The 24,850-nt window shown below is 37.1% G+C and overlaps 1 protein-coding gene across 3 annotated transcripts in view; it reads right to left on the minus strand.

The window, feature by feature from the left end:
* Positions 1-24,850, minus strand: part of ADCY2 (adenylate cyclase 2) — a 211,923-nt gene that overhangs the window by 43,697 nt on the left and 143,376 nt on the right. For all 3 annotated transcript variants that reach the window (XM_080578375.1, XM_080578374.1, XM_080578376.1), the window contains 4 exons: positions 23,407-23,487; positions 18,326-18,395; positions 15,275-15,372; positions 8,358-8,442 (listed from right to left, as the gene is read on the minus strand). In XM_080578375.1, coding sequence (XP_080434501.1) covers positions 8,358-8,442; positions 15,275-15,372; positions 18,326-18,395; positions 23,407-23,487 — 334 coding nt within the window. The remainder of the gene's footprint in view (positions 1-8,357; positions 8,443-15,274; positions 15,373-18,325; positions 18,396-23,406; positions 23,488-24,850) is intronic.

Raw genomic sequence — 24,850 nt, forward strand, 5'->3', positions numbered from 1 at the left:
TGGAACCTTTAAATCTAAGCCAGGCATTTAGAATCCTACAAAATATTATATACAACTCATTTAACTAAAGCTAGAATCCTGCACAAAGTGCTAACAGCAAACAATAAAGTCAGTTTTGTATTTTTAATTTCACCATACTTTGGAGTGTTTATTATCCTTCACAAAGGGTCACACTACAATGGCTGTGAGCTTCAATTCAACTATCACATTCAAAGGAAAGAACTGCACTGAGCCATATAAATATGCCTTTAGGGACTCAGAGTTCAGTGCTGGTACCTCCTGTGATATTTTTCTCATTCAGAAATGTATAGAGTCACTGTACTATATGCTATTTGAAGGTAAGACATTTTCAGTCTCTCCTGTCAAAGCTTTTTTACTTCATATGAAATATTTAAAGAGCCACTGGCTTTGGAGAAAGAACAAACCTGAACAACTTTTTAAATACAGTGCCCAGGGCACTGAGGTAGAGGAAGGAGTTCTGAATGGTACATTCTACTACCTGGAGTATTTGCTTATTAACCCATCCCTACACAGTTGAAAAGTAGAAATATCCTTTAGGACAGTGAGTGGAAACCCTGAAGTTCTTAGAACAAGGCTCAGAAATGCTCTCCGTGGCTCCACAGCACTCGCATTCCTGGAGACACAGGGTACATCTACATTAGCGATTTAGGGTGCACAACTGCTTCTTCTTTGGTGTGGTGTCTTCCACTCATGAGCACTGATGGACACCATGGGTATGCCCAAAGCAGGTTCCCTCCTGGTGGAGCTTTGGGGTCATGGAGCACTGGAGGCAAGCACCAGGCTGTCAATGACAGCATCCCACTTTCAGCGTGGAACCAGGCCCTCCAGCATTTAGCTCTCTGTGCATGTACTACTCATACAAAGTACAGGTAACTGGTACAAACTTCAACGCGAATAAAGAGGCAGTGGGAATGTATGGTCCTTGAATCACATAATCCTGGAACCGTGAAGGATTGTAGCAAATCAAGTCCCATCCTTCCCTCTTAGCATCACACCAGGGGCCCATCTATCATCAAAAGGATGGGATGTAACTCAGTTCAATCTCTCCATTTTGCTGGCTAGGATATTTCCCAGAGAAGTCTGAACATAGTACCTTACTTAATGATGATGGATTTGCCATTGCAGTGCCTGTGCTAGAGATTCATCAAAATGACTTCTAGGTTTGGTGACTCTCTTTCACGGATTCTGCTGTAGCTGCCAAAGTGCCTCTCTGGGTTTTCCCTGCCTTCCCCCATCATAGTCTTTAATCTTAATTTACAAGCAAAGACTTAACTATTGAATAGTGGAACTGAAGGGCCTCGATCTTTCATTTCTATCTGCGTAAGAGAAACATTCACTTCAGAGGTAAGGTTCCAGGTTGAGAAAATAATTTCCAGGTAGTGCTTGGGCTGATATTCCTCTCCTTACAGACAGGAATAATCTTCTAAATATCTTGATTGTACACAGTCTCTCTGACTGTTAAGTACCAGGGCCAATTGCTTTAGAGTAAAATACAGATTGTGTATCACTCTTTATACAGGGGTGTGGTGTATCACAGAATCACAGAATCGTCTAGGTTGGAAGAGATCTCCAAGATCATCTAGTCCAACCTCAGCCCTAACACTAACAAGTCCTCCACTAAACCATATCACTAAGGGCTACATCTAAACGTCTTTTAAAGACCTCCAGGGATGGTGACTCAACCACTTCCCTGGGCAGTCCATTCCAATGCCTAACAACCCTTTCAGTAAAGAAGTTCTTCCTAACATCCAACCTAAACCTCCCCTGGTGCAACTTTAGCCCATTCCCCCTCGTCCTGTCACCAGGCACGTGGGAGAACAGACCAACCCCCACCTCTCTACAGCCTCCTTTAAGGTACCTATAGAGAGCGATGAGGTCGCCCCTGAGCCTCCTCTTCTCCAGGCTGAACAACCCCAGCTCCCTCAGCCACTCCTCGTAAGACTTGTTCTCCAGACCCCTCACCAGCTTCGTTGCCCTTCTCTGGACTCTCTCGAGCACCTCCATGTCCTTCTTGTAGCGAGGGGCCCAAAACTGAACACAGTACTCGAGGTGCGGCCTCACCAGAGCCGAGTACAGGGGGACGATCACTTCCCTAGACCTGCTGGCCACACTGCTTCTTATGCAAGCCAGGACGCTGTTGGCCTACTTGGCCACCTGAGCACACTGCTGGCTCATATTCAGCCGACTATCCACCAATACTCCCAGGTCCTTCTCTGCCAGGCAGCTTTCCAACCACTCTTCTCCCAGCCTGTAGCGCTGCTTGGGGTTGTTAAGCCCCAGATGCAGGACCCGGCACTTGGCCTTGTTGAACTTCATACAGTTGACCTCAGCCCATCGGTCCAGCTTATCCAGATCCTCCTGCAGAGCCTTCCTTCCCTCGTGCAGATCGACACATGCACCTAACTTGGTGTCATCTGCAAACTTACTGAGGGTGCACTCGATCCCCTCACCCAGGTCATCGATAAAGATATTAAAGAGGACCGGCCCCAGCACTGAGCCCTGGGGGACTCCACTAGTAACTGGCCTCCAACTGGATTTGGCTCCATTCACCACAACTCTTTGGGCCCAGCCATCCAGCCAGTTTTTAACCCAACAAAGCGTACGCCAGTCCAAGCCACGAGCAGCCAGTTTCATGAGGAGATTATTGTGGGAAACGGTGTCAAAAGCCTTATTGAAGTCAAGGTAGACCACATCCACAGCCTTCCCCTCATCCACCAAGTGCATCACTTGGTCATAGAAGGAGATCAGGTTCGTCAAGCAGGACCTGCCTTTCATAAACCCATGCTGACTGGGCCTGATCGCCTGGTTGCCCTGCAAGTGCCGCGTGATGACATTCAAGATAATCTGCTCCATGAGCTTCCCTGGCACTGAGGTCAAACTGACAGGCCTATAGTTCCCCGGGTCTACCCTCCGGCCCTTCTTGTAGATGGGCGTCACATTTGCTAGCTGCCAGTCGACTGAGACCTCCCCCGATAGCCAGGACTTCCGATAAATAATGGAAAGCGGCTTGGCCAGCTCCTCCGCCAGCTCGCTCAGTACCCTCGGGTGGATCCCATCCGGCCCCATCGACTTGCGTACATCCAAGTGCTGTAGCAGGTCGCCAACCATTTCCTCATGGATAGCGAGGGCCACATCCTGCTCCCCATCCCCTTCCACCAGCTCAGGGTACCGGGTATCCAGAGAACAACCAGTCTTGCCGTTAAAGGCTGAGGCAAAGAAAGCATTGAGCACCTCAGCCTTTTCCTCATCTTTTGTAACTAAGTTTCCCTCCGCATCCAGTAAAGGATGGAGATTCTCCTTAGTCCTCCTTTTTGCGTTGATGTATTTGTAAAAACGTTTTTTGTTATCTTTAACGGCAGTAGCCAGATTGAGCTCCAGATGAGCTTTGGCCTTTCTAATTTTGTCCCTGCACAGCCTCGCAACATCCTTATAGTCCTCCTGAGTAGCCCCCCCTCTTTTCCAAAGATTATAAACCGTCCTTTTCCTCCTAAGCTCGAGCCACAACTCTCTGCTCAGCCAGATGTAATAATGCAGCTAATAAACAACATGCTCTCTTCTAGCAGGGACAGTGCTGCTCACATACTGGTTGCACTTTGTTAAATGCTCTTGTGACCTCAAATCAGATCATTTTTATTAATTGTGGAGCCAATTATTTTCTGATGTTTTATTGGCATTGTGTTATGCTAATTCAATGGTCCAATGGCATATTTAAGAGAGATTATAAACATGTTCAGATGTTCTCCCTTGTCAGCTGAAGTAGGTAAATAGTTTTGCAGGATATAAATGTATGTAACAAAAAATGTATGTACATACATATAAATGTATGTAACAAAAAGCCATTCCACATTAACAGAAAATAACTAGCAGAAAGATTTTGTGGTACCAATTAAGTGAATGCAAGTAATACAAACAATTTTTTGAGAAAGTACTTGAACCACTACAAAAAGAGCATCTGCCTGAAACTAACTAGCTATTTGGCAGGGCTATATCAGCTACCACAGAGATCTTTGCCTTACTTCCTTTGTGCGTTTCTCCAATGGACTGAATTACATTTTCCAATACATCATTTAGGTAATGAGGTCTCTGCTTCCCTGCATTCACATCAGGAGGTAAAAAACATTAAACAGTTACTAGGTCTCATGCATTTTGCACTCACTCTTTGAACTCAATTTTTCTATACTTCAAGGAGAAGAGACACAGTACACTTGTGAGCTAAAGTACAGTCACTGTCCTCTATCTATAGAATTTGGAAAGGCAGCCTCTCATGGAAAATGGAAAGCAAACATTCAAAAATATTAAAAAAAAGAATATCCTACATTTTAACTATGAAAATATATGCCAAAAAGGGTCTTTAAGACTAAAGATACTAACAATCTTAAGATTTAACTTAACATTTAACTCTGAATATGGCGATTATCCCCCCCCCCCAAAAAAAAAAAAAAGGAAAAAAAAAAGAAGATGCATAGGGACAAAGAAGTAATTACAATGTAAAAGGTACAAATCCATTTCACGTTTCAGGACTTATGCCAATTTTAGCTAGCATTTATGAAGTTTTAATGTGTATGGACAAACAGTTTCTGTGAGAATTCTCAGACCTTGCAGCACTCAGTCAGTTTGCCCAAGATCGATACTGGCTTGTATGTATAAAAGACATGACCTGCAGTTCTGTAACCTTGTTATTTGTGCTACCACTGTACCACACTGTTTGATGGGAACATTTCTATTCTTATTTAATCACTGATATTATCACTCCATAACAGATTGAGCTGGACTGTGCTGCAGTGTTGCTGAACAGTAAAATCAACTAATAATAAACTCAAAGTGAAAGACCGAGCAAAAATCTCTTCTTATAATATTGTAATTAAATTCTGGAAGAATTTAATTTAAATAGTAATTTTAGCATTACAGGGTGGATTTTTTTTTTTCATTTACCTACGAAATTAAAATCAAACAGACGAGCTTGTTCAAAGTTGATTATTGCATGCCTTACTCTGCAGTGATGACAGTCATTCACGACCCATAGAGACTGAGAGGGTGAAGTGTCAAAGTATTGAGACAAGTGTATAACGTAGTGACAGCCGGATGTCCCAACATGAACTCAGATTTTGCTGGTCTTGCCAGCACTACATGTCCCACTCTACGAATCTTTCAACAGCCATAAAAATATTTGACTACTACTGCAAGTTCAAGAGAAGCTGTGGATGCCCCATCCCTGGAGGTGTTCAAGACCAGGCTGGATGAGGCTTTGAGCAACCTGGTCTGGCAGGAGGTGCCCCTGCCTATGGCAGGGGAGTTGGAACTGGGTGATCTTTAAGGTCCCTTCCAACCCAAACCATTTTGTGATTCTAGAGTAGAGGAGTATGGAGTGAAGGTGAGGTTTTGGGAGGGGGGAGGAAAGGTGTGGCTTTATCATCTGTCATTGTTTCTTACTACTTTTTTTAAAAATTTATTTAGCAATAAATTAAACCCATTTTCCCCAAGTCAATACTGTTCTGTTGACAACAGTAATTGGTAAAATATCTCCCTACCTTTATCTTGATACACAAGCTGTTTTATCCTATTTTCTCCCCCATCCCACTGAGGAGGTAGAATGAGCAAGCAGCTAGGTGGCTGCCTGACCCTTTGCTGGTGCTATCCCATCACAGTTCATTTGTTACAGTCACTCAGGACCAGAAAACTGTTTTTTTTTTTTTGTGCATTTTAAAAAGAGATATATTTGGCAATTCTAAACTGTAATTATGTGCAGGTGTGTATACACAAAAACACATCTACATTTAGATTATGCTTTCTGGAAGGGAATCCAAAATGTACCCCTTAAGAAAAAGTTCACAGTGTGAGTTTAAGAAAAAACTCACACTGGAAAAAAAAAAAAAGTCAGGATTAGGATGATAAAGCTTGATTTCTCTAAACACTGACAGTAGAATGCTGAGGCCCAGATATTTATACTTGTCGGCTTGACAATTTCATGCTTTTCCTTCTAGAAAGAAGGCATTTACAATTGTGGGTCAGATACTGCAATGGAAATGGTACTGAAACATAACATAGGACGAGACTGAGGTTAAAGCTGCAAAACAATACTTGGATTTTGCTAGGAAAGAAGAGGTCTCACAAAGAGGATAGGAAAGATAAACCTACTAACTTCTGTTAGTAGTTTCTGCCTCTCATCCATCACCTTACAGAGCTCTGTCCATGCTAGTGAAGGAAAGACAGTGCAGCAACTATGGTCATAGCTTATTCGCTGAAAGGCTTCTTAGCATAGCTTCTGCATTAGAGCAGCTGAACTCAGAAAGACATTAATAGCTTCTCTTCAAGCTATTTAGGTTACAACATACCATCTTACAAGTCAACACGAATGCAGTAGGTCTCAATTTCTGAGAAGTATATGAGACATAAGGAAAAAAAGCATTGAAAGTAAGTGCTAGATATTATTCAAGTGACAGGAATCCTCAACTCTGAATTGGTAAATTTGCTTAGCCATCTATTTAATAGCAGAAAAAATATGTTTGCATTCCTCCTATGCTACATTAATTGATCAAATCTCCAGGAGAGTTTACATCTCAATACTCCATGATACCCGTTCACAGGCACCTTTTCATCCTATACAAAAAAGACTGGCTTTCCCATGAAGGATTTTTTTTTCCCCATTTCATTATTCAACAGCATTACTCTTGACTCCATCATTTTCCTGTTATGTCAATAACAAATAGTTTTCATGTAATGTCATGCTTGATTGCTAACTTTTGCTATTAAGTAATAACAATACCTCTAGGACCTCACTCCAAGGATTTAAAAATGTTTAAAAATACTGATGCATTTATACCTCAGAATAATTCCTGAGCAGTGGCGCTATCCTTACCTTATAGGAAAGACAACTGAAATGCAGATTAATTACATTTAAAAAAAAAAAAAAAACATATCTTGGTTAATTACAAGCCTCACAAGGGGAAGAGGAAGAAATTATAAAATCCTGCATCCTCTGTTTCTTGCTTCACCTTCCAGGCCACCTTTCTTTACTGTTTTACTACACAGTGACATAATTGTCTTTCCCATGTACTTGTTTTGCTTTTATATAAAAGTTCTTCCTCTCAGCTTTATTCATGGGAACTTGTGAAAAATGCAAAGATGGTGAAGAAGAACTGGGGATTAACTGCACCAGAGCCTGCACAGATAGCAGCAATGCATATCCCTTTAGTTACCTGGAGGGTGGAAAGCTGAATCTTTCATTTTACTGCCTCTGGTAACATAGATCACAATGACAGAACCAACGGCACAGGACTTTTGCTTTCCTCATGCCAGTTTTGACAACCCTTACCATAAGAAAGTTTCCTCTTGTGTTCAGATGTGTTTTAATTTGTGCACATTGCCTCTTGCCCTGCCAGTGGACACTACCGCCATCAGGTATTTAGACAGATCACCTCCAAGATTGCTCTTCTCCGGGCTCAACAACCGTGTAACATTTCTAATTTAAGACTCGGTACATCAGTTTAGTATACTGCTATTTAACTGCAGTCAATAGTTGGATACAAAATAGAAACTGTATTTCATTTTGACTTATTTGTCTGAGGTTTGTGGAAATAATTCAGTGCTCTGTTTCAAAAGGTTAAAAAAATGGAAAAAAGCAGGAAGGTTTTCTGTTGTGATGTAGTAAGTCATTTACATGACACAGTAAGAATAGTTGCAAGTAAGAGATAAACTGACCTTAAAAAAAATAAGCAAACTGCGTAATTATGGAACACTTTATAAACAAGTACACAAATAGATTTATTCTCGATTATACGCCAAATCTTGAATTCTCAAACTGAGCATTTTAATATGCTCACTATATGGTTCACTAGTAGGCATTAAAATAACACCTGTACCACTCAATCAAATACAATCAGTATTTTACTACAAAAATCCTATAAATCAGATTAAATCATTACTGTGAAATACTCTCTAAGCTCAGAAAATACAATACTGCAATACTTTAAAATAAACAAATAATGCAGTCCCCAAAATTAAAGTCCCCAAAATTTAAAAGACAGGTCAGCTCCTGCAAGCACAATAGCAAAAAAATTTAGAAAAGGAAACCAATCAAATGATAATGCAGACCTTCCAGAAGATTCAACATCATGGGGAGAAAAGATAATTACTGCACTGGCATTTTCTGTTTTTCAGATAAATGAGTACATTTTACAGTAAGCTAGCATGGACAAAACAATGTCCTTAGAGATGTGAGGGTGCAAGTCTTTCTCAATAAATTGGTATTCTATAAAGGCAGAGTGACTTGGGAAAATCTGGAGATGTCATTTAAAAGAAGCTATAAACTACTGGATTAGTTTTCCTTCAATACCTACCAAAAGCTGTCCAGCAAAGCAGATAAACAAAATGAAGGAAAGCAAGAGAAATGCAGCCCCAAATGAAATTCCAAGAATAGATGTTCTACAAGAAATAAGAAAACATGTATTAATTTCTTGGTTACACATTTGTAGCATGACCTTTCTTTGTTTATAATGCAGATAATGATACAAAAAAATACCATGCACAAGTTGCAATTTTCAAATACGAAAACCAGGGAAAAACAATTTCAATTCTTACTAGAATGACAGGCCTTTTTGCTGCCATTTTTGATCCCACACATATAAAAAAAGAGCTGTCAAAACACCAGAGAGTTTTGTTTTTATTTTTATTTTTTCCTCAAGGAATACTTGTTTTGGTTTTATCTCTAACTTTGCAAAATTATTATCATAGGTAGATACTAATTTTCATACAAATAATTTAAATGGCAGAGTGCATTAACAGCACCAAGGTTGTTTTTTATTTGTTTGCTTTTAAAAGGTTCTGTTTAAGAACCTTACTGCTGTATTTTTTGTTGTTGATTTCATAACAATAAGAGCCTGCTAGATTTATAAAATAATTTTGTCATGGTAGTGTACCTTTCCCTTAAAGGTAGGAAAAGCAATAGCAGGGAGCAATGATGTCCAGTTTTCAGTGTCTTGTAGCTAGAACCTATGGCATCTGTCTTATCTGTGATACTGCAGTCTCTCTGTCAGCAAGGTCCCTAATTTCATGAATGGGTAGGAATTCAACACCTCTGAAAACTCCATTTTGTATTAAATTTGACTGGCTGGCCAGTCAATTCTGAAGTATCAGAGGACAGGCAGCATGATAGGAAGGAAGACTAAACACCATGAAAAAAAGAAAAAAGAACAGATTTAAAATAATAATAATAATAATAAATCACAATCAAATAAAACAACTGAATAATCTACATGCTTCCTGAAATCATCCTTTCTCAGCATTCTAAATAATTCTTTTCTTATATACTATAAACAGAAAAGTCTAGCCAAAATAGCATCTAGCCAAAATAGTGCCAGGACTCAGTAAACAGAAAAAGGGATGCAGAAACAATCTGTGCATGCGTGCATGCTGCAGATGTGGCAATCTCTCTATATGAATACCACAGCAGAGCATAAGTGCTCCACCAGGAACTATATGAGAGCTACTTAGCATGGCTGCCTAGGGAAAGATGCAGTCGGACCTAATTACATTTAATGCATGCCAAGAGGAGATGAGAAGCTCTAGATCAACTGAGTTGTTCAAGAAAAAGAACCAGACATTGTCACGAAGCCCCTCACCTGAGTGTCTGCTTTCAGCTTTAACTACAGATTTGGCATTTTTGCAAAATTTAAAAATATCTCTCACCTACTTTTAGCCCCAGCAAATATCCTATTTTAGCAAACATTATTTTTGCTAGAAATATTGGCATGATGATTTTGAAATAAACTTTATATTCCTTGCTTTTTCCACAAATATAATACATTTTAAGTTAGCTCCCCTATAAACCTATGATTAAGAGTTAAAATATATTCTCAATAAAAGGATACATCTGTGTTCTTTAGAAATGACGTGAATTCAAATATATATATTTTAGAAACTATAATACTAAAAATTTAGGAGTAGAACTCCATGGATCAATTTCCTTGGATTATGTACAAATATTAGAAAAAAAATTGATCTGTTTTAACAACACTGTTATAGAAACTATTTTTGGAAAAAAAAAAAAAGAATAACTTCACAAACCAATTTGATGCTTTATTGCTGTCATTAAAAGCAATTTATGAGCTTCCCTGCCAATCCTACAGAGAACCTTTTATATGCTAAGTATTCACCAATTTTTGGGTTAATGTGAACAGCTGGTGAATAACAAACTGGCAGTTCACGACATATATTCACCTTGAAATTATGTTTCCTTGAAATTATTTGAAAATCATTATTGCTTTTGAATACATGTTCTCTGAGAATTTCTCATCAAGACTAAGACATTAAGTTGTAGATCAACATACATAAAACTAGTTTCTTTCTACCCTTAGGAATTTAAAACCCAGCAAGCAACAGAAGAGGTGAAAGAAAATGAATACAGTTAACAGGCAGTCTTTTTATATGTGCATAAAAAAGCACTCCTCATCATATCTGTCCTTCAGTAAGATGCAGGTAAATGTTCCTGCATTTCAAACTATTGCTATACTTTCTCTGATGCAAAGGATACTGGAAAGGAAGTTGCACACCTTAAGAAGTGATTCAGCCCAAGAATAGGCTTCTGAGCTAAGTTTGGAGTGCATCCTTGTAGAAGACATGAAGGTGTAACTGAGAGAAAGTCAAGAGCAAAGGAAATAAAATGAACACGTAAGCTTATGCAGAGTACTTAATCCTGGGCAACAGACAAGAACAAAAGTCTTTGCAGCTGTTTTAAATGGATTGTCACTGGTTGATGTTAGCAGGGAAACACAAGAAAAAGAATCACGTGGCAAGGTGAACCAGACTTAATTACTGGGACAAAGAAAAGGACTGAGGATAGGGAAAAGGAAAAACGGTGGCTTAGAATCCAGAGAGGTGAGTACAAGGAAAAAATAGTTGTATGCTTTTTGCTCCCCGCACCCACTTCTTTTCTGGGAACAGCAGGACTTGTGTTTCAGTTGGGCTGAACTGAAAGAGTTCATGTTGCTCCTAGAAGGAGTGACATGGGATGAAGATGTTATAATGGGAAGCAAAACACTAAAAATTAAGTGCCCGCATAAATAAGCCTATATTCAGGAAGTGCACCAACATGCACTTACTTTTTCTCACTGGAAAATTACAAAAACAGTATAGGTTTTAACAGTAAACTAATCTTGCCTTTATTGTGCAGAGTCATCATATGAAATCACCAAATGCATTGCATTGACAGATGTAGGTGAACTACTTTGTCAGAAGAGTACTTGGGATCCCATAAGTCAGTTAATTTTTCACCTGCTTCTTCCTGTGCTCCAAGGAATGCCCTCCTTTCTGAAAGGGCTGTTCTCTACACCTTGCTGGAACCCTGATGGGACAAGCCTTGACAATAACCTACTGCAGGACAGAGTCTAAAATTGGGGAAATAACAGAAGACCTTCCAAGGCTTTAGATAGTTCCAAGTCTAAGTAATTCATTATCTTGCCATATTTTTCTGGTTTCATCAGTACAAATCTGTTTTGAATAATTAATTTTTATGAGGCAGTATGAGATTGGAAAAAAAATGTAATTACACATACTTATCTCTCTTATTGGTAACATTTTTATTGAAAAATAAAGATTCATTATGAAGATACTGAAAAATTGAGAAGAGAATGTATTCTTTCTACACTTCTGTAACTTTCAGGAAAATATGTGACCTATTCTACATGAACCTTAACAGGACAAAACAAATTTCCTTAGCTTCCCCTGAAATTAAAATTCATGTTTTCAACTGTTTGACCATAAATTCTCCTGCGGTGATAGAATCATAATGAAGCAATTACAAATGACAATTATACAAGACAGTAATGATTTCAGACTTTTTCGGTGTCTAAGAGTAGCCATTTCTTTTTTGATGTGGCTGATGCCATTGATGCATTCAATGACTATGCAGACTAACTGCACGGCAGTTTCTTTATTAATAAAAAATCATGTAAGTGAACTTCAGGGGGGTTTTGTTTGGTTGTTTTTGGTTTTGTTTTTTAATCAGATACAGCAGAAATAGCCAGTGGGGGGGCCTTTTTTTTTTTCTTTTATAATGTCTCAAATTTTATACATCTGCCTTCAGATGAAGATTTTAAGTACCTCCTTTTCTCTCGAGAAATTCATTTGTGTCTGATTGGAAATGCCATATTAAGGCCTAACCATCTTCCAGGGCTAGAACAAAGTGACTGTTAGCTTGGCATGATTCAGGACAAAGGGACATAATTTCTTGAAAATAGCAACTTGGAAAGAACTTTAAATGTTGCCCCAAACAAAATCCCTACTCAGATAGCACAATAAGTATCTCCTAGTCAACAGAAATGCATTTTAATCAGTTTAGCAGTCTGAATTTCAAAAAACAACACTATCAATTTCATGCCAGTTGACTTTTTCTCTAAATAAAGAAGGTGGTATTCTTGTGAATTAACAGAGATAATTTCTGTCACCTGATAAGCAAAGGAGGCTAAAAAGCCACCAAAGGCCTGTTCTGAGGAAATGTAATGATCAAGATCTGCGGTCACTGTAACATCATAATAAAGACTCGTTACAACACTTTTTAACCCACGACACTGTTTACTTGCTTAAATTTACATTTACTACTTTTTGTAAAGTTTTTTTATGAAAACACCACATCAGTTTCTAGGCCCCAGGAAAAATAAAACATTAATAATTTCAGCCTTGCAATAAATGTCTCATGATCTTGGAGATATTACTTCTGTATTTGCAACCTGCTGGATGTAACTCACTATAAAGTATCTCCAAATCAACTTTAAAGCAGCAGGTGGTGTACCTGCACAGAAATCAATAATATTACACTGCTGCAAAACCAGATTAATGGAATAGTGGATCGATAAAACCCAATGACAGATGCAGTTTTTCTCTCTGTCTTCATTAAATCACCATTTAAAAATTCTGAGAATTTTTAGAAGAAAAAGGCTGAACAGAACTTTAAACTAAACTATAATGTATGGTGGTTTTGTTTGTTTGTTTGTTTGCTTGTTTGCTTGGTTGTTTGCTTTTCTTCTCCTTCCTGGAAGGAAATTATGTTTGTAGCACTCGAGTCCATTTGATTTAAGTTACATTTGTGATAACTGTGCACAACATTTTTTTTCAATTGAAGAACCCCAAATTGCCACAAGAGTTGCTAACTGCCTAGCATTTGCTCCTGGTGTTAATATTGCTTCTTAATTACAAACGAGTAGATAGCCACATGAGTTCCTGGTTTACAGCTGTGCAATAATGCAGAAAAAAAGGTCTACATCTAATTTTTATAGGATTTTTAAAATAAATGTTGAAAGTTGGAAAAAACGCGAAAGTGTTATTTTTATTACACTATGGAATGCTTTCATAAGACAATAAATAAATACACACCAATAAGCAAATCAGGTAAAATTATAATACACTGAAGATAATTTACTTCCCAAAAATACTCTTATGTACACCAGTGATTTTTCTGCTTTTTTTTTTTTTTAATTTGCAACACCCCCAGAGTTTTTCCGCAGAGTTGCAGACGCACGTATAATACCTTGCTTTTCTGAGTTCCATTTCTGTGTCTTTTAAATTAACCCACAGAGCCCTTAAAGCTGAACACCATTCATGCTGGTAGTATCTAATTTTACACTCTCGCTTTTAGAGTTTAATAAGCAGACCTATGAAGGGACCAAAATTAATTTACATTTTGATAATGAAAATAATAAATCATATGTATATTTTGGCCTGATGTTAAAAAGATATCATGTAATATGCTTTTACAAGTTGGAGGACACTTTCCTTAGTCGAATATAGTTCCCAAGTGTTCACTAATTTCAAGTATCTGATACATTTTAATGAGCTACACAATTGGTTCAAGAGACTTAATAAGGATATAGTAAAATGAGCATCTAACTATATATATGAAATGTTATAAAGCTGAATTCATTTTCATGACTGAAATCAAAACCTAAAAACAGTCCTAAGTCATAATGTTGGAAGGCACTAGTTATATCCAAGTTTAATTTTTGTTGTATCACTAATGAAGAAGTTCCCCACAATTCCTGTTCTAATCAAAATACAGTAAGAGTTTGTAAAATACGTTCACTGTGCAAAAGGACAAATGAAATTAGTCATCAACTTTAATTTCATATTTTGTGTTAACGATGCCTTAAGTCAGACTGAAGCATGTGCAGGATACTGCTGAACTCTCATGTCTCCGAGACATTAGAAACTAGTCGGGAAAACCTTTGCAAAGAAAATGCTATAGCATCTGAAGAGAAGTCTGTAAAACTTTATACATGTTATTAAATAAGACTGCAGTATGAAAAGTCAATTTATAATGACCTAACAGTTCCTTCTGGGTTTGAATTCACATGTAAGTACTACAACACAAGACTAATCAATCAACTGATGTTATAAAAACTACTCCCAAAAGCACTACATAGGAGAAAATACTAGGTCTGAAGAAATACTGTATCACAGAGAATATGCAGTGTTGGCTTTGGAAGTAATTGCTAAAAAACTAATATCAACTGCCCATTATGTAAACAATCAACAGCAAAATTCCATTTTAAGAAGTCTAATAATATCTTATTTATTGGAACTGTCTTCAATTTTTCTCAGACTTTCTAGAATATGCACAGATAGAAAGAACAGCTGATTTATATGTGCAAGTATAAAGTAGCTCACAATTTTTCCCATCATCTCATACAAATAAATTCTGATGGCAATAATTATTCCATCAATTGATTACATTTAGTTTGAAAAAGAGACATTTTACAAATAGTAATGCAGTTTGTATGCAGAATAGAGCAGTATCATCACAGTAATATGTTAAGCACAACTAATTAATCACAGCCCCAATTCTGCAATCCATTTCATCCCCCCTTTAAGTCCAATACTCACATTTATTTTATATATAGTTGTGGTCTCACAAACTTATAGTTTGTTTTACATTTTTTGCACATATGAATTTCATTACTCTCATGATCACACATTTTTAAATGCAAAGAGAAAAACTAAAATCAGCAAAGATTTGACACCAACATTTGGGCACCAAGCTATGACAGTGTTTAAAATTAGAAACAAGCATAACATTGAACATGGCCTAAAATCCTCAATTTTCTCTGTGCAACTTCATTTCCATGAATTGACCTCTGTCATCTGACAATTCAAAAATGTTTTACTTACTTATATATATATGTATATAATATAATATATATTATATATATTTTTACTTTAATAACCAAATAAACATAAGAATGAATACATGTTAAATACCACTTACTTTGGCAATACCAGAATCTGTACAACAAAAATGCAGAAGAATATGAGACAGGCACAAGTCACATAATACTTAAATGCAGGCAGAGTAGTTGCTCTATACTGGAAAAAGAATGAGTAAATGTTAAGAACACAATTTCCAAAGCAGATAAAACATCACCCAACTGAAACTCCAGTTTAAAGATGCACATATGCATAAGCTGATTTTAGCAACAGTAAATTTCATGTTGTTCAATGACTATCATATCCACTTACACAGGGGCAAGGATTACCATGCATAGTAGTGAATCCTCTTATCTCTTGAAGGACAGCTTAAATAGCCATGTGAAATGGTTTGGTCTTGCCCCTGCTCAGAACAGGATTATCTCAAATTCATCATAAAAAATTTCATTAAAAAATAAAAGTGAAAGCATTTTAATTTTAAGAATGGCTGACCACGCTTACACAATTTCTCAGTCACTAATTCTCCAAATTGTTTTTCATTTATTAGTAAATATGAATGGGCTAAAGCAGTTGTAAGAAACTGCAACTGTCATTTATACAGGAAACTTCTGAGAACATGAAGCAACAAAGTGTAAACTGCTACAGATTTGTATAACATTTATTTTTCCAACAGCAGAGCTAGCAATCATACTGATACTTACTGAGGTTATGTTATTACTTCAATGAAAATATTTTACCTCTGTGTTAAAAGGCCTTATATGTCCACTGATACTAGTAAACACTTGATATCATTGGGAGAGAGTCAGTTTAATCTGTTTTGTCATGACACCAAAAAAAAAAATTATTTATGAATCTCTAATTAGCCTGTCTGGAAACATAAGAATTAACCAATGAAATATTTATTAGAAGAGTTGAGTTCTGTTATTTGACACAAATAAGTCTAAGATTGAAACCTACAAAGTACTCAAAATGACCAAAGCACTGGGTCTAGTGAAGTTACTTACCCTACTGAAGTTTTTCCGAAGTCTAAGAGTGTAGGATTTGATTATTTAAAAAAAAAAAAAAAGTATCAAAGATTATTCTCACAAAGTGCTCAACACACAAACCTCATAAAATAGAAAGTGCGTGAGCTGTGCTTTCTAACTGCAAGCACACAGCTGTGTCTTTGTGCTTAGTGCCAAGTTCTGCCCTTCAAACTGGCACACTGAACTTTATATGAAGAAGTTCAGGTTAGTCACCCAACAGCTCTTCTTCAGTTTTGAATTCTGTGAGAAATTAAAACGCTTGATGCTTGCAGCAAGCTTTGTTGTTCCTTCTATTGAGTATGTTTGTTATATCATGGTCTCTTCCAACAGTATTGGACCTTGAGTTGCTGCTAAAATCTCAAAAAATTCCAACACACTTGTAAACTCATTTCACACTTCTCCAGACATTTCCCAACAAAGTCAGGCAACTCACTCCTTAGGTTAAATAATTATTTTTCTTTATTACCTTGCTGTACTTTCAGGTCCTGCAGGGCCTGAAAAGTTGCTGTTTAAATCAAAATCAAGCTTCCTACTGAGTTCTTTAAAGTCAAGATTGGACTAGTGAGTCATTAAAGGAAGTGAAGAAAGATCTTAAAAAGCCATATCTGAAAAAGAACAATTAGTTCTGTGTCACACCATAGCATTCTACAGTCAAAAAGAATTTAGACTCCTACAGGGAGCATTTATACAGCCAAATAACTCAGCTCCCTGATTTTCTCCCAAGTCCTGATTCCCTCATTGTCTGAAGTGGTTTGCTCTCAAGTTCTACTTCAGAATTAATCAGTTAGTACTGTCCACATTGAAATCTGAATGCGCTCCCAGGCACATCTTTGATCCATTCAGTGCACTCTCTAAACACCGGGTGAGACCATACCAGGCCTTGCCTCTTCTCTCTTATGCCACCTCTACACAGCCTCAACAAGCCTAGAAAGTTTTATCACCGTAAGGCATTGCCAAGGTCATACAACACACGCCTTTGGCAGCCTGCCATAAGAACTCTATTCTGCTGAGCTGTGAGAACATGAAAATTATTTCAGATGCTTTGAACTGAAAGACACCTGCAAAAATGATTTATTTTGTCTTTGGAACATATGTAGGACCCAGAGGATGCTTGCACCTATGTTATGTAGTATAAATGCAGTATGGCAATGCTTCCCCTACCACGTTCTTATCAGGTTCACTCATTTATACAGCCAGATGTGGTCAAACTAACCTCTTCCCTGAGGGACACCATAACTGCTTAGCTATCTGCTGTCCTATGCTTATTGAGAAGGGGAAAAATGGAACTCGCTAGTCTTCCTGATGAAGATGGGTCAGCATGTTGAAACACACTCAAGCTCCACAAGGCCATAAGACAACAAGAAGAAAAGGCCTGACTTCCTAGGCCAGGGGTCACAATAGTAACCTAAAATGGAGGAAACTTTCATTTTGACCATTACTTCAAGGACTGCAAACAGTACCATTTACCTCACCTGCACATACGTCTCAAACATGTTTTATAAAACATATTGGTCATAAGAACGTTATGTTAACGTTAGTGTGTTGCATCCAAAACAGCTAGGCATTTTTCTTAAATAACATTTACAGTATTGTTTCCCTGAAATGACTGTGAGCATCAAGTGCATATGAAGAAAACTAATGATAAACTGAAATTATTGCAAGACGATCATTACCAGGGGTGGAGTCTTTGAGACATGGCAAAAGGAAAAAAATAGAAACGGTGGAGTTTGATAAATGACTTTTGAGTACGTAGGTAATGGAACATAAGAATTTTTTGCTCCAGTTACACCACATCTGGATCACCAAACCTCCTCCCACCTCTATGGACTCTGAAAAATTCAAGAGATTCTAGTGAACTGCAGAACACTACCAAAATTGCCCTGCAACATGAAAGCAGTGTATAATATCATACTCAAAACATTTCTACTGCAAATGAGGTAGAATATTAATTGTAAGTTTTAAGCGTTTCTCGTTGCAGGGGAGGTGCTGTGGCCATGGCTTTGTATTACAAAAGCAAGGTATACAGGCCTCACTTAGGATCAGGCAAAGAAGGAATCCATTGTGAACTTGCAGCGAAAATAACTTACTTCTTTTTCCAGAGTCTTATTGTAGAAAAGAAGTGATATTCTTTGAATGTCTTCAGATTTAAGCCACTGCCTAGAAAAGAAAAGGAAATATAAAACATCATAACTGATACAAGAATGAAGTAGTCCTGCCTTTTTATATTACTGAAATGCAGTAAAACAAGAAAATAACTTTGAGGAAAGCAAGTTCTTTTGTCTTGCAACTTACATGGTGAATTGCACTGAGAATAGAAAAGGATACTACAAATCTCCACTCCATTTCAATTTCTATTGTTAATGTACATATTAAACAAAAGTTCAGATGAGCCATTTTTCTGTGTATCATTCCCAAAGACAATCAAGGGAGACATTTACATGATATAATTCTCACACTGACATTCCACTCATGTCCAAAATACCATAGTACTACAATGCACAGAAGAGAACCTGAGATAAAAGGAAATCCTTCACAAATTACCTATAAAAAGGATATTGTTACAATATGGAAGAATGGCAGGCGAATTATACTCCTATTTGAAAATAAAAATTAAAAATCATTATTAAAGAAAGGTGGAGTGATTGTGTCTTTGAGCTGTATTAGTCTATGGATTATGACCATGTACCCTAGAGGCAGATTTTGACCTTTTTACTGATTATAAGGACTTCTTCCCTGCTCAAAGATGAGAAATACAGAATAGAACAAGTACTTGCAGTGAAATGACAAACCTATTTTAAAAGGAGTGAATCTTGACAAAAGCTTGATATAACTTTTAGAAAATCAAATGTTCTAATATGAAAGTCCACATTTATTTTAATGGACACTTGAAAAGAAACAGAATATTAAAATTTCAAGAGGTTACATTGCTTGAACCTCAAGGGGACTAGACAAACTTGAGAAAACTATATAAACACACTACTTCTGTGAACTTATAATATTTGAGCTTGAACACTAATAGCCGGGCTTGAGATTTTTTTGCAACCTTTCCAGGAATAACTTTAAACTAGACTCTAAGCTAGTACTGTAGCTAATGCCTTCTAAATAAAAGAGAATATCTCAATTGAGAGACTGCAATGCAAATAAATAGCAGCATTGAAACACAATGGAAAATATCCTAAATTAGAATCTCAGGAGAACAGGAGTGGAGAAAGTGGGGTGTAAGCTATTAGCTTATTGTGAATTCTAAAATATTTGTTTCCTTGCCTGGGAAACTCCTTCTGTTCCTATGCAATCTGTTTCAATATAAAAAGGTGAAAACATCTTCAGTACTAGATATGCTTAATTCAAAAATATATTTCCCAGTTTGATCTGAAATGGATCACATTTATGTCTGATTGTAGCTAGGATTCTGAGAAGAAACAGGTAGGACAGGCGGCTGTACATTTAGCAACATTTTGTTGGGGTCCAGCTGTAATCTTCTGCAGAAAAAAAATCAGCCAAATGTTTTTGGTAAACTACGAAAATTAATTGCAGGTCTTCTATTTATTTATAAAAATTGAACAAAAAGTAGCCCCTCCAAATTGTTAACTGATTTTGCTTTTTTTCTTAAGGTATCTGATAGGCAGATTGATTTGCACATTACTAAAATGTTCTGTCTGCAGAGCTGCTCTGCTCGCAAAGGCCTAATCTGGTCTGTACATGTTTGATCACATGTGAAGTCACTAATGCCATTTAGAGTAAATGCTGCCTCATATTCCCCATTATAAGCTCACATTTTCAGGAGCTTTTAGTCCTAAAAAGCTCAGTAGAACTATACTGGTTTTACCTCTACTAAAGCAGTTATAGGAATTTCCAGGAAGCTGTAGTAACTCCATACTTTAGCCCTGGAACTTCAATTTTTCATGTGGAAGGTGGCCCTGAGGTCATAGCTGTGTCCTGTAATGCTTCTGTGAAAAAAGCCAGTATTTGACCGTCTGACTTTTGAAAATTCTCAATTTCACAAACACTCAGCAGCTATTTCTCACTTCACTAGAAAAAGTTTTCAGGATCTTTCACTTTCAGCAAACATGTTCCACCTTTTCTCAATCTGTCTCGCAGCCAGACTTCAAATATGCCATTTCTAAAGGGACCGAGGGACTGCATGCTCAGTTTCCTTATCACCAGTACTCTCAGCTGTCTTTATAGAAGGCACCAGAAATGAAAGAAGAAAACCCATCTATCCATACTGACAAACTTTTGTCTATAGCAGAATCTCCAGAAACCATGAAGAAAGAAGAAGAAATATGACATCTACCACAGAAGGGTGAGCAAGACTCAGAGAAAAGGCTCTGTGGGATTAAAAGCAAATCAGTAGGCAAAGGAACAGCCAGAATTGAGGGAAAGCGGGAGAGCCAACAGAAGGATTCAGTAAGTACTGAGAGGTCTGAGATGAGGGACAGTGCAGTACAGACAAATGGAAGTGGAGAATAAGCATAGGAGACACAAAGCTTTTTGGCACAGAGACAAGGGCTGCAAAATTCTGCCTACTGCCTGACCCCCTGATGAGCATAAATGGTACCAAAGTATCTGCAAGGATGTGGGGATATGCCACCTGGGAAGCTAAACATCAAATTTGTTTTCAGACTCTTTTGCAGGTCAAGGATCAACAGAGACAGACGCCTGACTTTTACCCGTATCCACAGGGGCACCTGGTTAGGTCCTTCTCTGGCAGACAATGTGTGTGCAGATCACAGCAGCCATCGTGACTTAGACAAAAAATAGAGAACGTGTCTCTTTAACAAAGTAATCTATTTATCAAATAGCAAAATAACTTTCATTCTTCTACCTTTAGGAATATATTTAGATTCCTGTCTCTCCACCACTCGTTCTGCAAAAATCTCCTAACTACGAAGGTGGCATAACTAGGGCTACTCAACCCTTCCTGTGCAGGACGTGCACTTCACAGCCAGGAACACCATGTTCAAGGTGCTGTGAAAAGAAACACTGGAGAAATGTGATGTTACACCCTTATGGCTAAGGCACTCAGCTGACAGAGAGAAGCTGAGTATATATATCTTCAGTACTAACCATTTAACAACTGGGCAAGCAATGTCCAAAGACCCACATATTATGACCATTCACTTGTGACCAGTTACTTTTTCCAGAGGGCAAAGAACTATGATGGGGATGAAAGAGTCAGACCTTGCTGATAGCCCAGGATCAAAGCAACAATGGCTCTGTACTATGAATGTTTGTTTTAAAATTATTTTATGCATTTTCATAATTAAAAATAAAAAAGCATGATTAAAAGAATAGTAATTTTAATATCATATTTTATGTGCTATAATTTTTTTTCTTCTTTCAGCCATAGACCCATTTGCTATACAATCCAAACTTTACACCTAAAAACACATAAAAATACCAGTTGCCTCACAGATTTTCTTGACTGTTTGCTTTTTTGATTTACAAAACGCAAAAGGTTTAGCTTTACAACCACTCCTTTAGTTTAGTTGATAATAGTATTTTCATTTTACAGCTGAGAAACAAGCACAAAAGAAGCAAAATTACAAAACAACAAAAAAGTGATTAGTTTCATGTCCCAGATATATGACGTTTTTTTCTTTTTTTTCTGAGTACTTAGCATTCACAAAGTTAAAATATTATTTAATTAACTTGCTGTTTGGGGAATAAACACTTTTGATTTTATTTTTTTTTTTCATATACCCAATCAAATAATCTAGCTTAAGTGATTCATTCATCATATTAATAGAGAGGGAGGTAGATAATTCAATTTTGGAAGGTGGCATTCAGCCTCTTTGATCTGTAAGATCATTCTTTACCCATCTGCAGTTCCCCATGTAATTCACAAAAGAACTGAAACTTTTGCAGCAATTCATTTTATCACACAAACCTTTTTTATCCTTAAGTTTCTCTGAATTTTATGTACTAATTAGGTAAGATACAGATTCTCTGAGATAAAAGACTGTGATTATAACAGAATCACAGAAGTGTTGAGGTTGGAAGGGACCTCTGGAGGTCATCTGGTCCAACCCCCCTGCTCAAGCAGTGCCACCCTAGAGCAGGTTGCCCAGGGAATAACTATAGTTTATCTTAACGCATACATACAAGATATTTTACTTTTGACATCAGACCTTCATTTTAAAGCCCAGTTACCAGAGGAAGTGTACCCGAAGACACAGAAAAGCTGCCAAAAGTTGTATAGCTGTTTTAGGCAAGTATAGCATAATCAAAAGGCTTTGCCTATCAGATGACTTTCTCTCTTTCACTGTATTCTTTGTATGACCTATAACTATCAATACCCTTTTCTATAAATAATAACTGAAACATATTTTCCTAACACGAAGTATCTTTTACCAGGACTATCACATTAAAAAAAAAAAAAAGACATATGAACATTTAATAATTAGGTGTATATTCAGCTAATTAGGATTCTGAGTAACAGAAATAGGGGTGAAACATGCATTCATCACAATTATTATCCACATTTTTGAAGAACAATTCCCTTATTTCATCAGACAAAGAAAAGAAACCTGACCATTTATTTTGGACTGTTACTGATTTTTCCCTCAGTCTTATCTATTTGCTAGCAAACATAGAACATCAATACCGCCTCCAGCACTTCCTAGGACACAGAAGCAATACATGCCATGTTGCCTCCCCCAACAATTTCAATATGCCATCTAGCACTGTCTAAGAAATCAACCAAGCAGTTGAAGCAAAGAGATATTAAACTAAAAGTTTAGGGAAAGTTTCTAATTCTGAGGAGATGTTTCTGTGACAATCGTGAAGCATCAATTTTCACATCAATCTGATTCTTGAGCCAGCTACTTTTTGTGTCTTAATTTCACCGCTCTCAGATGAGATAATTCAGTAGAGTTACAGCTATGAGTGTACAGATATGTATAGTTATGGAGCCAAAAATCCCTTTGCAACGAAAATCAAGGCAAGACAAAACTCTGGTCACACCACAGTTCATAGGTAACGTGAATCCATTTAGCATAAAGTGTTACTGTACAGCCTATCTTCACAATCTGCAGAGCTTCCTATCCCAGTAGCAGTGCTGCCTTTACTGTTACAGACCACTGTGTGCGCATGGGAAGACAGATTAGTAAAAACTACACTCTATTACAGATACATGTGAAGGAGACAACAGAGGATACAAACATACTTTTGAGCATTGATTCCATCAATGGCCTGAATCATCCTCTCATTCAGTTCCTCCTCAAACCTTCTTTTCTGTGATTTTGTTCTGAAATGAAAAATGTGGGAATTTACTTCGGAAAATCATTACATTGTTAATAAACATTAAATTTAAAGAATGGAATTATAACTGTGTAACAGTTCTGTTAAACAATGTTAGTTTCTATAGGCTTCAGACACACTAAGCCTCATAGCAAGCTCCTGACAAAAAACAGCAGAAGCTATACTCTGTGTCCGTCCTCGTTCCTGTCCCGATTCCCCTCCATTTCTCTCCCCCCCACCCCCCAAAATAAAAATAAAAATCTAGAGAATAACTCTTAGGGAGCACTTTAAACAACAACAACAACAACAAAACTTATTTAAAAAAAAAAAAAACGTTCAGGATATTCTGGCTGAGGGGAAGTCCTCCATAGTGTTATGAATTCATGGAAAACAATAGGAATGTGCTCAAATTCATAAAATATTTCTTTCAGTTATTTTAAAATATCTTTGTCAGGGTTGTATGATGAGCAATAATGTGCTTGTGCATTGATGTGCATAATAAGCATTCTCTACAGAAAGCCTGCTAACCCTTCTTTTCTTGGAAATATTTTTAATAAGAAAAATGACCCCCAAATCTGAAATTAGTTTCAACCATATGCCATGTTCCTCTTTTTATAACTTATAACACAACTGCAATGAAAAAAAGGTCTTTTCTTTTCACTGGACTCAGCATGAACCCAGCAGAGGGTTCGCCTATGCTAACGTGTTACTGCAAACATCATCAGTTCTTCCAGCAGCTGTGTTCTGCTTAAAACCATAATATTTTAAATATTGCCAGATTATATTTCTATGCCTTGAAAACTTAAATCCAGTGTTTACTTAATAACAGTGTTTTACAGAAAGTAAACATTCAGATCTTAAATTTGACTCTTCACTTACCAAAATTTTCTTACCCTACAAATTGAAACCTGTTAAAGGTAGCACAGACTTTCTTCTACATCAAGCTTTTGGGTTATTTCCCAATAACCGATAACCTGTTGCAGGATTCACATTCATAGAGAAACCATACTAATGTACTTTCAGTAACTTTAAAAAAACACAACTGATTTAATGTCTATTCAGTGCTACAGAATTTAGGTAAATAAGTGCTCACAACTTATCTTTCACATATGGAACAATCTGCCTGGAAGGAATAACCAGACAGATGAGGTTACATAATTCAATCATACTTAATTTTCTTGGCAGATCTCTAACAACATAAGAATATAATGTAATGGGGTAAGAGTTGACTGCCACAAATGGAAGCCTACAGTCAGGCTTTTGATATTCTAATAAAACACTGATATTCAAAGTGCTTATTGTCATTTCAGCTTTATCCTCTGGGAATGACTAACTAGCATTATCTAAAATCTTAGTTATACACCTCAGTA

This window comes from Anser brachyrhynchus (genome assembly GCF_964034855.1).
Source record: "Anser brachyrhynchus genome assembly, chromosome: 2".
NCBI lineage: Eukaryota > Metazoa > Chordata > Aves > Anseriformes > Anatidae > Anser > Anser brachyrhynchus.